Below are 17,044 nucleotides of genomic sequence, written 5' to 3'. Positions count from 1 at the left end.
CCAAGGAACGTTTTCAGCACCCAAGGTTTTGATTTCGAAACAGAACCCATAATATTGAACCATTTAATGTATACGCGATACTCGATCGTAAACACTTTGTACGAAACGATAAGCGTTGAGAGACTAGCCTTACAAACATCCCTAGGATACTCTTCAATTAGCCGAAAAAGGTTTCTCTACCAATGAGTATTCAAACTTTTTTCATGTCAAGTTCAAAGTAGAACCGAAGTTCAATAAAACTCACCATTCCGAATCTGCTTCAGTGGGTGGATGTAGTTCAGATCCGAAGAGCGATAGCCTCTCGTTCCCTGGAACACTTCCGTCCCGTTATCCCGTCCGAATTTATTCAACTTCAGGATATGCTGATTGTACATGATCACGTACACACTGTCCTCGAACACATCCAGCAGCTTCGGTTTCAGTACATCGTGCATCTCGCTTATCACGTGGCGATCTGCTCCGGTCATCAGCTGACAGGTTTCGATAGTACTTTTCCTGTAGTCAGCCCAGTACAGACGCTCGGTTGCCGGGTCGATCGCCAGTCCCGATGCCCACTCGATGTTTGCCTGAACCAGCTTTTGCTTCTTGAAACCATCCATTCCGGACAGAATGATTGCCTCCATAATGGACCAAACCATGACGTGGCGGACTGGGTCCACGATGATATCTATGGGGTGTTTTCCGGTGGCCGTTAGTGTCGTGTGGTTGGTCCCGTTGAAGTTGATCACAAAGATGTTGCTTTGCTTTTTGTTGATCACGTAGATGTGCTCGGTTAGCCAGTCACACGCGATTGCTTGTGGAATGATGTTCTGATTCTTCAAGATCACTGTCGAATGTTTACCGTCCAAAGTTTTGACCTGATCGTAGGACGAGGATGCCCGTTTGTATTTTGCGTGAGGAGATTCTTCTGTTTCCACAACTTTCACGGTTGTATCCATATGGACCTTTTGAATACTTTTGTCGTGACTATCTACCCAAAACAGTGTTATATTGTGTTTGGTAATCGAATAGTCGAAACGATCGATTTTCTTGGAGTTCGTCTGCAGGAATCCCATGACCGTGGTTCCAAAGTACATGCTTCGGAAATCGGATTCCGAGGAAACTAAAAGCAACCCGTTTTCTTCCGTCGCCAAACAGGTGTCGTTCTTCAGTGGTCCCTTGTGGTATCCAGCAGCACATCGACAGCTGTAGTGGCCCTTCTTCTCCATGCACACTTGGCTGCAAGTCCCAAAGGCACAAACCGACCGCAGGCAGCCAATCTCATCCGATTCGTCCAAACAGTTCGGCTTACCGTCGCATCGCAAATCATTCGCTATACATTTGGAGTCGCTATTGCAGCGGAACGTATTCGGAGGGCACTTGTGGCACAGGGAGGTCTTCTCGTCGCTGTTGTCTCCGCAATCGTCCTTACTGTCGCACACCAACCCCTTACGGATGCAGTTCTTATTGCTACATTTGAAGGCACGTTTGTGGCATCCGTGTTCCTGGCAGTATTCGCTCTTCTCGTCCGACCGGTCCAGACAGTCGTCGATCCCATCGCAAACCCAATTGCGCAGGATGCATTTGCCGTTGTCGCAGCGATATTCATCGTCCCGGCATTCGCACTGTTCCTCGTCCGACCCGTCGATGCAGTCGTTGTCCCCGTCGCACAGGAAGTTCCTGGTAGCAAGAAAAAAATATACATTTGATTAGAACGAGTAAATACAATCGGATTGGAACAAAATTAGTTGTTGAGTTTGTCTTTGAGAAATCTTGAAAGGAATAGTTCAATATAGACATGATACGCTGCATCAAAAAAATTTTAGAGAAAAAAATCCATCTCCTAGAACTTATTAAAAAAACAACTCTTTTTAGGAGTGAGTCTGATAGTCAGTGCACCGATGTTGAAAAACGATGAATCATTCCGAAAACATTTCCACAATTCTTAAGTAGCCCTATAAACTGCCTTTGGAGTCCTTACGGTAAAACTTACAGAATGCTTATGACCAAAGCAAGAAGGTTGACTTAACTTTGTGAAATGTGCCGAATGAACTAACTCTGCTGAATAATACAGTTTTTGGGATCCCCGAAAAGTGCTTCGCGGTAATTACCAGAAACCTCAAAGAGAAGGTCGAGGAGAGGAGTAGACGGCTTACTCACTCCAAAGGATAAAATGTACTAGAAGCAATGGCCAGGACCACTTTATGGATTACCACTGTGTGGACTCGAGTACGCGATCTGTAGGCCCTCTGCAAATCGATCGACGACTCTTTATAAACTCTAAGTATTCCTCCTTAACCTCCACCTGTGGTTTCTAACCTTGGTTCCCACCTCCACTATTCTCAATGGTGGGAGGTCATACTCGCGCTAGGCAGACCAGTGCACGGCGAGCCACCGAGTCTTCCCAGTATGCTACTCTGGGTCCATGGGTGCACTTCAAAAAGTCCACCTGGGACCTCTGGCCATAATTCCCATCCGGATCTGAAACGAAGGCTGTACCCGTGATGGGACACCAAGACCGCGCTTCTGCGCTCATCGGCTTACTTGGTTTCAAGTAAAAACTCCAGCATATATACCCTGCTTCTTGTTACGATTCAAGACTAAGGACCTCTCCTCTGACGACTTGATTACTACGACTATGGTGCGCTCCTCCTCTGTTCGAGTCTACTGGTTGAGCTTGATTTGGCTCGAGGCCCTCTCCTCTTTCCTAATCCTGGACACGCGCCTGTCACTGAACACGTCCGGAGCTTTACGAAACTACTCGGATGATTTCCGGCGAAGACGTAATCCTACACCGCCTCGAATGGCTCACCAGACACCGGAAGCCACTGCGAAGAAGTGCATTACCTAGTTACTCACCGAGAAGCCTGAGAAGTTGGAGAACGGTTGCCATGGACCGAATGAGTTGGAGGAATATTGTCTCATGCCCGAGTGAAATACTTGGAAGCGCGGATATGAAATCTGTTTGCGAGCGGCAAAGATCGAAGAATGCATGGAGAAGAAAGATTAACTCCTAGCATATGGTGGATTCGAGCTGCAAAACATTTTTTTAGCATCCCAGGAGCGGATGTCGTTCAAGATGAAAAAACACGGTGGACCCTTACAAGGTGGCTATTGACAAACTTGACAGCTATTTCGCATCACAACGCCAGGAGGCTCATGAACGGTACCTTTCCTGGGCGATGAAACCAGAGCCGGAAGAATCGTTGGAAAAGTTCTTGATGCGTGCGCAGATGCATGCAAACAAATGCAATTTAGGGTAGAATCAACCAGAGAGTTTGGGAATAGCTGTTATAGACAAAATGCTGCAATTAGTCCCTGTACAGTTACGTTTCGATCTACGAGTGGAACATGCGGCTTATGTCGGCCGACCCGGACAGCCCGTTGCACAACGATCTTGTCCTGCTGAAGAATTACAGCATTAGGTAAACCGTCGGGAAATCCGGTGTCCATCTCTAGTCCTTCCTGGACGCGGCGTGGAGAACCTCGTCTCGCTTGCGTTGGGCTTGATGCTTGTCCGGTCGTGATCGGGTTTCGGTTTGAACTGATTGACGACGATGAAGTGAGGAAGCATGCGTGCAACGAGGCGAGATGGAGATATTGTCGGTTTGTCGCCTGACGAGGGGTGTTACAATGGTCGTTCGGAAATATTGAGTACTTGTTTATTACATTGTCGATGTAACAGCAAGGATGGTTTAGCGGTATCCCACGCGTACTGGTGGGTGGTACAATCTGTATGGAGTAGTTCACGAAACAAGGCTGGAGTTCAGTATAGACACGGTCGAGGCGGCTTTAATGCAGATAGCGGCCACTCTAGTCAAGGGTAAAGGCCGAATACAATTTGGTGCGACCAAGAATCATTCATAGGGCCAGTACAGTTTGACGCGAGCACAGCAGAGTTTAAAATCGTTGGTCCAAATCCACGAGAAAAACGGCTGGTTCACTCCGCAGGAAAACGGATAAAAGCAAATCGAACGGGGTTAAGCAGGTGCAATCGGAATAGCAGTAAACCAGCAAACTATCCTAATCTTTACAGTAGCAAACAGCGACTTGAAGCACAGAGACAACAGCAGAAGCAGATAAGCCCCAGCCAACACACAGATTGAGAAAAATAACACGCCAGCAACAGGAACGATATAAAGGATGACTCAGCATTCGGTTAACTACATCGCAAGTTTGGAGTTTCAACCAAGGTCGGCATTTTGGATCTTTCGATTATATAGATAAAGTTTCAGACTCCTGCGCTCCCCTGTTTTGAAGCTATACTCTTCTAGAATAGCTTCAAACTCAGATAGTAGGGGGAGATGACTTGAAGCCAATTGCAATGCAAAGTAGTTTAGTGGCCATGGTGCCGAGAAATTAAACGAAGCTACTCATCAGCTTTGCTTTGTTTACCAACTTTGTCAGCAAGAATTCAAGTGGGTCGAGTGCCCTGAAGAGTTTCTTATTGGCAAAATCAATGGGTAAATAAAAAAGGTGTTGACTGAGTAGTTAAAGAGAGAAATTTAGAGGGAAGTGAACTTATGTTTGTTCAGAATGAACTAAGTTCACTTCAGTTAGGGTATATATAAGGAACATTTATGACCAATAAAGGAGAATTGTAAAAACGAAGTCGCGTGGTTATCACTCAGATGACCGCTCCCCGCTTCAACGTTGTTACTCGGGCCGCTAGTGATCAAATGTCAGGCCAAATTAGATCTACCAACATAGGTACTAAAGTTGTGCAACAAATGCTAGCAGATTGCAAGTTCTGTGGCCTGAAGCACCAACCGAATGAATAATATCGTTACAAAAATCCAACTCAATTTCGACGCCTACATGCTTTAGCTGACACTGAAGTGGGGGACCATGTAGAATTGATTGAGAAGGTTTTGTATGACTGTGAAGATTTAGTCTGGGCAAAATTCGGATGGGTCTTGATCGAGATTAGTTAAATTTATTGATAGATATGTGGGCTGAGTACGTCATCCCACAAACTTAAGACTATCTTAAATATAATTGTCGTCTTAAATACATAATGTGAATGTTTAAAATTGTCTGAACACTTGAATTGAAGTCAATTATATTATTTATGCGGTTCGCTTCCCTCATGTATCGGTGCGCTGGCTCGTTACGGCTGTAATTTGTTGTTCGATTCTCAACGGTGTAGCACCTGCGTCTTCTTAGGACCAAACTGCTGGAATTGGTTGTTATGCGGGACCGTAGAAAAGACGAATCCAGATCCAAGTCCAATAGATGACATAAGCTCTCATACTCTGACATTTGCTCTCTCCAACCAAGATTCTTTACCGCAAATTTCACAAACCGTTTCTAGACAGCTTCTAATCGGTTTATATGTACTTGGTACATGGGTCTCCAAACTATGCTTGCAAAATGAATCTTCGATCTAACCAAGCTAATATACAGGCATTTAATTGTGTATGGATCCTCTAATCTCCAGCAAAGCGCCTCACTACTCAAAACATCGCGAGACCATCCGAAGCGAGGCTATTGATGTGATCTCTGAAGGTCAAACCGGAATCTAGTTTTACGCCTAAGTCGTGTACGCTGGAAATTCTACTTATCGTTTCCCCGCCTAAACAGTACGTGAACTGAATCGGAGAGTAGCTTCTGGTGAAGGATATGACTGCGCATTTTGAATTATTCAATTTTAGTTTTGCTCTGACTAGAAAATCTGAGAACGCATCCAAATCCGATTGAAGAGTTCGGCAGTCGTCGATTTTTTTACGGGCAAAAATATTTTTACATCATCGGCGTAAATCAAAACCAGTGCCTCCGAAAGCGATTCAGGTAAACTGTTCATTAACACTATAAAAAGTAGAGGTCCCAGGTGGCTCCCTTGAGGAACTCCTGAAGATGCTCGATATGGTTCAGAATAAGCAAGATTTACGGATACGTACTGCCTCCTGTTCGTTAGGTAAGACTTTATCCAATTCAAAATAATTCCTCCAATGCCCATTCTTGATAAAGCCTCCAATATTTCATTAAGCTACGTCGAAAGCTTTCGACATGTCAGTGTATATACAGTCTACTTGTAATCCCTTTACCATCCAATCAAGAACATGGGTAGTGAATTCACATAGATTAGTGACGACTGACCTTTTTCTGAAAAAAACGTGTTGACATGGTGAAATTTTGCTTTCTAATACGGGATATAGCTGTTGGTAGATTAACTTTTCAAAAAGTTTTTGCAAAGCTGACAGTATGGCGACTCCTCTGTAATTTTCTGCCAAATTTTTAGAACCTTTCTTATGAATTGACGTCACTCGCGATATCTTCTAAATGGATGGGAAAGATCCGGTACGTAGCGATGAATTGAACATTAGAAACAAGGGTTGTAACAATTCGTTGCTGCAAGCTTTCAGTAATGTGTTTGGTATTCCGTCGGGACCTGATGATTTTTTCGAATCTAACTCTTTAATGCCTTTTTCAATATCAGATATTGTCAAATGGATGTGATTCATAAGTGGAATTTCTGGCATATCTAATCAACTGAGGGGTACTGATGTTTGATAACTTGTCTTGAAGAAGTCTGCAAAAAGCTGAGCAGAAAAAAAAGATGCAGATCGACTCTGGACTATGGAGTGCAGTCAAACATGATTGACAGCAAATCATATGAAATGATGATGCGAAATGGTGTGAAGTTTACCAGGCTGACAGGACATCCCGATAAGAAGTTTCATGCTTACGCTCAGAAGGACTATCTAGTTATTACAGATTAATTCGAAGCCGAGGTTGTTATTGACGATGGAACCAAACAACTGAAGATTCTTGCTATTTTTCACGTAGTAGAAGGAGGGGCTCAGCCACTTCTGGGTGGACTCACAGCGACGGAACTACGCATTTTAATCGTTGGGCTCTCAAGTCGTCGATAAAAAGCCGTTTCCCATTATTAGAGGAGTCAAGATTCACATTCCGGTTGACAGATCGGTGCAACCAGTTGCTCAAGGATTACGTAGACTGCCGTTTGCTACGTTAGAGAAAGTAGACGAAAATCTCAAGAGGCTTCTGAGCAAGGATATCATTGAACGAGTATCAGAACCAAGTCGTTGGATGTCGCCAATGGTTATCGTCATCAAAGATGACGACTGTGTATTGATGTGAGAAAGATGAATAGAACTCACCCTCTTCCAACATTAGAGGACATTCGTTGGAAAGGCTGGACATCAAGGATGATGACAGTAATCCGCCAACAACTTTCATCACTCATAAAGATATGTTAATGTTTTACTAACCTTTATAATTAAAAGACGCTATTACATAATGAGTTTTTTTTTTAATTCGGCAAATGTTTGTAGCATTTTTTTTACTCAGCTTGAGAACCACCTTCAGAAGTAGCATTCAGATGTTCAACACCCTTGATAGATTGGCAAAATTAGAACACTAGGCTAGAATTTTACACGATCTCTCATTTTCCCTATCCGTCACCACTGGATCGTACGAGTTGTGAAGTGATAAAAGGGCCGCCAGTTGCTGCTGTCGGACCATTCTGTTTTTGGGCGTTATCCCACACGGTCCTGTTGACTAGTGCTGTGCTGCGAGAACCAAGTGACTCAATCTGGTTTCGATATTGTGACTGTGTTTTCGGCAAGGATGTTCTTTGAAGCTGATCGATCATCGAGGCACTGCAAAATCTGGATCGTGGGAGTGATCGGAATGCCAAATCCACTGGCAAGAGACCGCGTAATGCGGAATCGGCAGTTTTCACTGCCAATACAATTTTACAAAAAAGATCAGAAAGCAGATCGCTTTTACGCGCCCAAGTATGCGGAAGCAGAAAGGCCGAAACACCATCGGCCTTTTCCTGTTTACTGATTTTTGCTTGAAGGATTCCGGATGCAGCTGAAGGATGCCGCTCATGTGGAACCAGAAGCTGATCCGTGAGAACTCTCACTCAGTTCGTTTTTTGTGTAAATTTGGCCAATTAGTTTAGTTTTTGGATAAATTGTATTACAGTATGTACACTTGAAAGAGGGTTTCGAATTATCCAGAACAGTTTCTAAAAACTAGCTGCCGATCTACGACTTGCCACTAGCCGCCGGGCAAACTGGAAAGCGAGTACTGGCTAATTCTTCGAATTTGGCACGTAAGCCAGTATTTTGTTTACGGATCTTGTTCATTTAAATTATGTACTCCTTTCCGTAAAATAAAACGTTACATGTTTTTTGTTTATACGGTGTTTCATCAGGTTTGTTTAGATACAAACGCACGATTTTTGGACCTGCGCACCAGAGATCTTCCAAAAGATCATCGAGCAAAAACTAGCTGATTGTCTCAACACCATCAATTTTATCGATAAACATAACGGGAAAGACAGAGAAAGAACATGACAGAAGCCTCGAGTGTGTACTGTCGAAGTTCCGCGATTGTGGTACCAGTTTTAGTATGCAAGGTACCCTACCGTGCGAGGATTTCAAGCGATCCTAAATTTCGGAACTCTAACAACTGGCGAAGAAGTCAGGATCTTCCTAGGTTTGGTTGATTACGTCGGGGCCTTTATTCCGGATTTATCAACCATCTATTTTCCGTTACGTGAACCGGCAAAGGCCGAGGAACCATTCAAGTGGCGTTCAGCTGAACAGAATTCGTTTGAAAAGCTTATCGGGTTAATCGGTTAGGTAAAAAACCTATCAATTTTGATCTGACCCAAAATTGAAAACGCAAGTTGTTGCCGACGCGTCGGAGCAATTTTGCAACAGGTTCATGAAGGTACTCCCGAAGTTGTATCATACAGACTGAGAAGGAAGCATCGGGTCGTGTGTGGGCGGTTGAGAGGTTTCGAATTTACCTATTTGGAATACGATTTGAATTAGAACCCGATTATAAGCCTCTCGAAGGAATATTTTCGCCACAATCAAAGCTGTGTCTCAGAATCGAACGTTGGGTTCTTCACCTTCAAGGATTTAGTTACAACGGTTGATGTGGGTGAACTCGAGGCGGCGCGGCGTCTGAAAACATCCAGAAATGAGAAATGAGCTTGGAAAAATGGGAAATTTAATTGTACGGGGATCAAGATTGGTTATACCGAGATCACTTAGAGACAGAATGGTAAACCTGGCCCATGATGATCACCCAGGTCGAACCTAAATGCAACAGCGTCTCAGACAAACCTGTTTGGCCGGGATGGATGACTCGGTAACAAAAGTCGTTAACACTTGTGTACAGGGTGTCAAGTAGTAGGTCTGCCTGAGCGTCCTGAACCCATGCAGCGCAGGGAGCTTCCTGAAGCAGCTTGGATAGATGTCACAATCGATTTTCTTGGGGCACTTCCGTCGGGGGATTAACTGCTGGTTATTATAGACTTTTTTAGTCGGAACAAAGAGGAAGAAATCCTCATAAAAATTTTAGCTTCCAATGGCAAGCCTGTTGGAGAGCATTTTCGTGAGACTTCGATACTCCCGTATCATCACTCTAGACAATGGATGCCAGTTTGTCTGCAATTAGTTTGATGTGTATTGAAGAATTCGAGGAATAACTCTCAATAGAACCATCCTTTACTGGCCGCAAGAAAATCAACTCGTTGAGCGTCAGAATCGATCCCTAGTGAAGCGGTTGAAAGTTAGTCAAGCATTGAAGAAGGATTGGAAGCAAGAACCACAGGCATACTTATCCATGTATTACTCGAAACCTCAGAGCACAACCGGCAAAACCCCTTCGGAGCTAATGTTTCGAATGAATATTAGAACTAAACTACCATCTTTCAAGATGTAAGAACGGCGGTTCCGTTTACTGATTTTACGAATCGTTATCAGCTGACAATGGAAAAGGGGAAGGAAAGAGAGGATGAGCAATCGTAGGGCAAAACGTTCTAGTCTGGTTATCGACCAGAGATGAGGTTTTGATAAAGAATTTGTTACCTAGCAACAAACTAACCCCGACTTTCAATCCAAATGGTATGACGTTTACGGCAAAAGATGGCGCTCGGGTAACAGTTGAAGATGATAACCTTCTTAGACATTTTGGCTTTGCTATCGAGAAGTTGGATATTTGGAAGTATTTGAGTCACGGCTTTTAAATTCACGGAAATTTACTATTTTTGACGGTTATTTTGTCAGCCTTGTAAACCCCAGTGATTACGAAAACCGAAAACGGAACCACTAACAATCCTGTCCGAAGGAACTGCCGGAATTGCCTGTATGCGGAAGGTATTCGATTTGTTGGTAAATTTTTCTGATTCTGTTTTTGGGGATATTTTAACTTAACGGCGGTATAGGCGATCCATTTGTGGATTATTTCGTGAACATAGCCAACTCAATACAAAACTTTTTTAATCGCGATACATTTTCTTCCTGTGCCGATTTGATGAAGATCCCCCTTGAGAGCGAGTCCGAGCTTTACAGCGACTTCTGCACATCAATTATTATTATAAATGTTGGCGCTTAAGTTCTAGAATTTAAAGAATGCAAGAAGTGCTAATAATTTAATTTTTAGGTGTGATCATTAGGTACTTTATTGGAGATTGATCGTCTCATATGATGCATTTGTTTATCGTCTTTGTACTCTTGTACAAATACCGTGAAAAAATTGACCACTACACACTGTTTACCGAGTATCTGAGCGCATGTGTTTTGTTATCGGATGTCGAATAACAAAAACATCAAAGGGAAATGGGAAGTTCGCAAATCAGGGGATACGGAGTAGAGTAACTGTCCCCGCTGGATGAGCCGTTTAAGGCGATGTAGAATGGCCTTTTCATTATTAGTCATCGGAGTCGAACGAGTTATTGCTAGGAGAGATCCAGCCTTGGTGTAAACGTATATGTGTGAGGTGGCTCCGCTGATGAGACATGCTGTGGAGCGCACTGGAGCGAATATGACCTTAAACTTTCAACCTCCAACCAAGACTTATCGTGGTGCTAGGGTATCAAAGGTAACTTTACGGAGTAGACACAAATGAACAGAAGTAGAAACCCATGTACAAATGTTTTGGGAAGCGGTTTACTTGAAAGTGTCTAGACATTAGATGTTACAATTTGAGTAAAGCTATTCTTCCACAGTCATTGGGCAGAACAACAGTGCGTCAATAAGGAAATAGAGATTCTTGAAGCTGACAGGCAGTGAATTCACTACCAAACAAACCTGCTTTACAGTTAAGAGTTCGACCGTCAATCATCACAAGGAATTCGGTCAAGTATGGCAAAAAGGGTAAGAAGGCAAAATTAGATTCAAATTTCTGGCCATTGGAATGCAAAACAGCAATCTTCTTGATAAGCATTCATAATGCTCTTAATTTGAACTAACGATTTAGAGAAAAGGAGATTCCAATATGTCTAAAAAATTTAGTCACTCCTGAGATCAAGTGTCCCTACTCTCTCCTATTGCTATGAAGCTCACAAGAAAGATGATTTTTCATACGACGTACAGCTTTGGAATAGTGTTGGATGGAATCATATTCCACAATCCCGGGTGGATTTTGCTTGGGGTTAACGATTTCATCAGGAATGGAAATGTATTTCTCCAGACAAGAACTTATATAGAATACTTACGTGCTTATACACAAGTTATGGCTCTTGCACTTGAACTCATCCTCCTTGCAGCTGACGTCACAGTTCTCCTCGTCGCTATGGTCGGCACAGTTGAACTCTCCATCGCACTTGCGAATTCCCCTTATACAGTGACCATCGTGACAGCGGAACTCCGACTCCGAACAGTTCCGCATCTGACAGTTGATCTCGTCCGAATTGTCGCCGCAATCGTTTTCGTAATCGCACCTCCACCGCCCCGGAATACACTTGGAGTTGTTACACCGGAAGTTCGATGGTTCACAGGTGATCGCCGTCGTTGGTCGACAGTTTTCCTTCTCGTCCTCCCCCTCGCTACAATCCTCTTCACCATCGCACAGCCAAGACATCGGAATGCAGCGTCCCTTCCTGCAGCGATACTCATTGTCTCCGCAAGTCCGCTGGAAGCAGTCTTTTTCGTCCGAATTGTCATTTACACAATCGATATCCCCATCGCAAATCCACACCTTCGAAATACACATCCCGGAAGCACACTTGAACTGATTTTCCGTACAGTTCATCTTATCACAGCCACTTTCGTCTTCTCCGTTCGGACAGTTTACGGTTCCATCACACCGCTTGTGACCATCCAGGCAGAATGCATTCTTATCTTTCGATTTACTACACTTGAACTGCGACGCGAAGCACTCATAATCTTCGCAATCCTTTTCGTCAGACCCATCGCCACACTGATCCTCCCCATCGCAGATAGCATTCGGACTGATGCATTTGTTGTTGTCGCACTGGAACTGTCCTGATTCACAGCTGAACTCTGCACAATCCTCCGGTTCATCGCTGTTATCGCCGCAATCGTCCTGGTTGTCACATTTCCAGTAGTAGGGGATGCACTTGAAGGTGGTTTTGCACTGGAAGTGAGCTGATGAGCAGTTCGCTATGCATGTCTTGTTGTCGACTCCGAGCACGAAATGATCTGGACAGGCGCATTTGTACCCGGGGGCTTCCGGGGAAAGAAGGCAAAGAGTTGAGCAACCGGAAAGCAGACAAGGGTTGTCCTGCGGATGCGTTTGTCTCCAAGGATGGTACACCCGGAGATCCATCGGTCGGTGAATGGTCTTGATGACTGTTCCGCACTGATCGCCTCGATATTTGTGGCAGAACTCGATCGATTTGGTTTCCCAGTCGGACCAGTAAACGCGATCTTCCCATACGGCGAGCGCGAAAATGTGGTGCAGGTTCATGCTGGGGCTCATGTCTCGGTACAGGACTACCTTGCGGTTCCGACCTTCCAGGTCACTGACGGCAATGAAATCTTCCCGGGCATCGCCCCAGAACAGTTCGTTGGTTTCGAAACTGATCGTTAGAGCGTTGGGCCATCCGAGATGGTTTTTTATCAGCATCGTTTGATTGCTGCCATCCATGCCGGCTTTACCGATGTATGGTTGATCACCCCAGTCTGTCCAGTACATGTATTTGCGGAAGGGATCCAGGACGATGGCACGGGGTTCTTGAAGGTTTTTGTTGATCAGTACTTTACGGTAGCGACCGTCTAGTTCGGATATTTCTATTGTATCTAAACCTTTGTCGCACCAGTACAGGTTGCGGGCAACCCAATCGATCGCTAGGCCGTCGGGGTTTTTGAGAGTCGATTTGTGAAGTACTTCGGTTTTGTTTGAAGTTAGGCACATGCGTTTAATCGAACTCACGACTGAAGTAACGTCGGACCAGTAGTAACATTTGGTGTCCCAGTCGTAGTCCAAAGCTACAGCGTTCGAGAGGTTGTGAACGAGGATCGACATCATCCCTCCCATGTTCACTTCTCGGATGTAGTATCTGTTGGAAAAGATAAATTTAACTTCTTCCGAGTAATCGGCCTTACAGGTGCCGTTTTCTTTCATGACGTATCCGTCGATGCAGGAACAGTGGTATGAACCGTAACTGTTGAGGCAAATTTGGCTACAGGGTCGATCAATACATTCATCGATGTCATCGCAGAGATGCGTGTTATTGACGTTAACTTTGAATCCAGGTCTGCAGGTACATTCATACCCGACTTCCAGGTCTTTGCAGTTGTGCGCACAAATTTCCGGCATTTGTTCACACTCATTGATTTTGCACGTTTTCTCGTCACTCCAATCGCCGCAATCGTTCTGTTCGTCGCAGAGGTAGCTACTTCCGATACAAACCCCATTTTCGCAACGGAACATTTCAGGTGCGGCACAAATTAGGGTGGAATCTTTGCACAGTTGCATTCCTTCGTCCGATCCATCTCCACAATCGTCGTTGAGATTGCATGTTAACTCCTGAGGAATACACTTCTTGTTGCGACAGCGGAATTCAGCATCTGCACATGAAGCTGCCGGGCGTGTTACACAATCGATGGATTCATCCGATCCATCGACGCAATCCGCGTCTCCGTCACAGACAAACAGCGCACTGATACATTCTCCACTGTGACAGGTAAAAGATTCCGGATCACAGGTGGGTTCCGTTGGGTCACAGTCTTTTTCGTCCTCTTTACCCGATACACAGTCAACCTCACCGTCACAGACCCACTTCCGTGGAATACAGCGACCACTCGCCGGGCACTGGAACTCCCACTGCGGACAAACTCGCTGCTGACAGTGTTCACCCTCATCCGAACCATCGGCACAATCCGGATTGTTGTCGCACTGCCAGCTGTTGGGAATACACTCGGTACTATTGACGCATTGGAATTGATTCGTTTTACAATGTCTTGTACAATTCAGCTCATCCGAACTCAAACTGCCGATCATGGCATCCAAACAGTCGTCCTCGTTGTCACACCTCCAAGACTGCGGTATGCAGTAGCCGTTTGAGCAGAGGAATTTATCTGCCGGACAGGTTGGGACAACGGTTGTCGTACAGTTCATTTCATCACTATGGTCAAAACAATCGTTCTCCCCATCGCAGATCCAGGATTTAACGTAACAGGCCGTAGTGTTTGGGCACTGAATAAATTCTCCAGAATGCATGGCGCTACAATTTCTAACCTGTGGGCATCCGAATTCGTCCGAGTTGTCCTTACAATCGGGATCGTAGTCACAGCGCATATTCTTCGAAATACACTGCCCATTATTGCACCGGAAATGAGTGGCAGGGTCACAGTCGCAATTTTCTTCATCGCTACCGTCTCCACAATTCTGCACATTGTCACAGCGTTGTCTCGACGGAACACATCGGCGATTATTGCACAGGAAGAACCCAGCCGGGCAGTCTCGCTTGGCACAGAAGCTCGCCTTTTCATCCGACCCATCCAAACAGTGCGGGATCGAGTCACACGTCAAGTAATATGGTATGCAACCCCCGTTCGAACAGCTGAATTCCTCCTTTGAACAGTTGTACGACTGCTTCGGCACGCACCGTCTACCATCCGAGTGGAGAACACCATGGGTACAGCTACATTCGATCTTCCCACCGGCAAACAGACACACATCTTCACATCCTCCATTCAGAACCCTGCAAGGATCGGCGCTACAATCCTGATCGATCTTCTGCACCGCAATGATACCCATAGGCCGAGCAATATCTTTCCTCAACCAAACTACATCGCTACCGGAGTACTTATTCGCCCGAATCACCGCATGCAGTATCCAATCGGTCCAGAACAGCAAATCTCCGTAAACAGCCATTGCAAACGGGTGCTTCGGCGTCGAATGAGCCAGCACAATACGGTTCCGCCCGTCGTAATCAGCGCGCTCAATTTTATCGAACCGCGCATCGGCCCAATACAGCTTCCTCGTTTGGTAATCCAGAGTGATCGCGTTCGGCATCCGAATATCGGTGGTTATGATGCTTTCTAGGCCGTAGCCTGACAGGTAGGCTCTTTGGATCGACGCCGCCAGCGGATTCCAGTTGGTCCAGTAGACCATTGCTAGGCAAGGTTCAACGGCAATACCTCTGGGTTTATCGGTCGGTTTGAGTTTGATCAGTTCTTTAACTAGTCCAGCGTTTGTTACTGAATCGTCGGTTGTTGCATTGACCTCAATTGAACGAATCGAGGCTTCGTTGTTCGATGTCCAAAACAGTTGTTTGGTGATCGGGTTAAAAGCTAGACCTTCTACCGTGAGCTGTTTTGACACAATCTGTCGATGGTTAGTCCCTTCGAAGGTAACCGAGTTGATTGAACTAAGTTCTACATCCGAGTAGAATATCATTCGATTGTCGTAGTCGTAACTTAAGGCAATGGTGTTTTTGAGGAACGTGTTGTTTTGGATTTCCGGAATAGGTCCATTTATGTTGGTGGAGTCCGTCATGTGGATACTTTCGATCGAGGATACCCTTGAGAAGATCAAAAAGTTATCGTACGACTCACAGGTTTTATGATCTTTCGTCGAGATTTGTCCATGGGAACAGGCACAGATCGGATGGGTGCCGTTAAACAAGCAAAGTTCTTTGCAGCCTCCATTGTTGATGCCACAAGCATTCGTTTTCTGCTGTTTGTTTGTCGAAAAGATCTTGATGTCCTTCAGGGCGTTTCCTTCTACTTCTGTTACTGGCCAATTGACGGTAATGTTTTTGAGGTTTGCTGCTTTGATGTTTCCTCTAACATCTGACCAAAAGATGTTGTCCTCATATAGGTCCAGGGACCTCACCACATCCAGACTGTTGTTCAAAAGAAGTGTCTTTAAATTACCATCGTAATCAACCTTCCAAATGGCATCCGTTTGACCTTCACACCAATACACAACCTGGTTGTTGATGTCCAGCGTAAGCCCATTAATCGAGGCCGTCTGGTTAACCAGCACAAACTTCCCGGATCCATCCAACCCAGTCCTTCCAATCATTCCCTTGCCAGAATAAAAGATAAAACCGCTAACCGGATCGACCTCGATCAAGTTTGGACTCTCCAAGCTTGACGCTACCACGTAGCGCATATTTCCATTCAATCGAGCGACTTCGATCAAATTCCGCTTCTGATCCGCCCAATAGATATTATCCGCAATCCAATCCACCGCTATCCCACCCAGCCAATCGATCGAACTCCCATCCACGACCTGCTCAAAGTTGCTCACAATCACGGTCCGTTCGCTACCATCCCGCTTAATCCTAGTGATCGACCCGCGATCACTATCCGCTATAAAGATCAAATCTTCCTTCGCATGGTAATCGATATTCGTCGCCAGCGAAATTTTCTGCAACGGTCCCATCATAACTTCCCGCTCACTATCGGCTTCTGCAATCGCCAGGCCCTTGATTTGGTGCCCGATAGTGTACATCAAGAAGTTATCGATCCCAACGCACTTCGTTCGATCACTGGAATCCCTCCGGTAGCCCATGGCACATTCACAAACGTGCTCCTCGCCTGAAATCGGCAAACAAAGGTGCTGACAACCTCCACCCTTGGTCCGCGAACACGAATTGCTCCCATTCTGAGCTCCTGGGTGGTACATGCGGATCGCATGCACGTTGCCAGTATTGTTTCGAACCACTTCCGGATTCTGGCACAGGTTTTTGTCGCACCGCATTATCCGACTCTCGTTTCCATCATCGTAGAAAATGTGATCCCGGTAGACGGTGATGGTGCTGATCGGCTGAGAGCCGCTGGATTCGAGGACCTTGATGATCTATAAACAATTTGAAAAA

The 17,044-nt window shown here is 45.2% G+C and overlaps 1 protein-coding gene across 1 annotated transcript in view; it reads right to left on the bottom strand.

Moving 5' to 3' along the window:
• The window catches only part of LOC129743200 (low-density lipoprotein receptor-related protein 1), a 108,760-nt gene that overhangs the window by 16,912 nt on the left and 74,804 nt on the right, over positions 1–17,044 (bottom strand). Inside the window, exons 10-11 of the mRNA XM_055735175.1 lie at positions 11,465–17,025; positions 245–1,659 (exon numbers count right to left, since the gene is read on the bottom strand). Of these exons, the coding sequence (XP_055591150.1) occupies positions 245–1,659; positions 11,465–17,025 (6,976 nt within the window). The remainder of the gene's footprint in view (positions 1–244; positions 1,660–11,464; positions 17,026–17,044) is intronic.

This window comes from Uranotaenia lowii, chromosome 2 (genome assembly GCF_029784155.1).
Source record: "Uranotaenia lowii strain MFRU-FL chromosome 2, ASM2978415v1, whole genome shotgun sequence".
NCBI classification, from domain to species: Eukaryota; Metazoa; Arthropoda; class Insecta; order Diptera; family Culicidae; genus Uranotaenia; species Uranotaenia lowii.
This window is presented reverse-complemented; position numbering and strand designations above follow the sequence as displayed.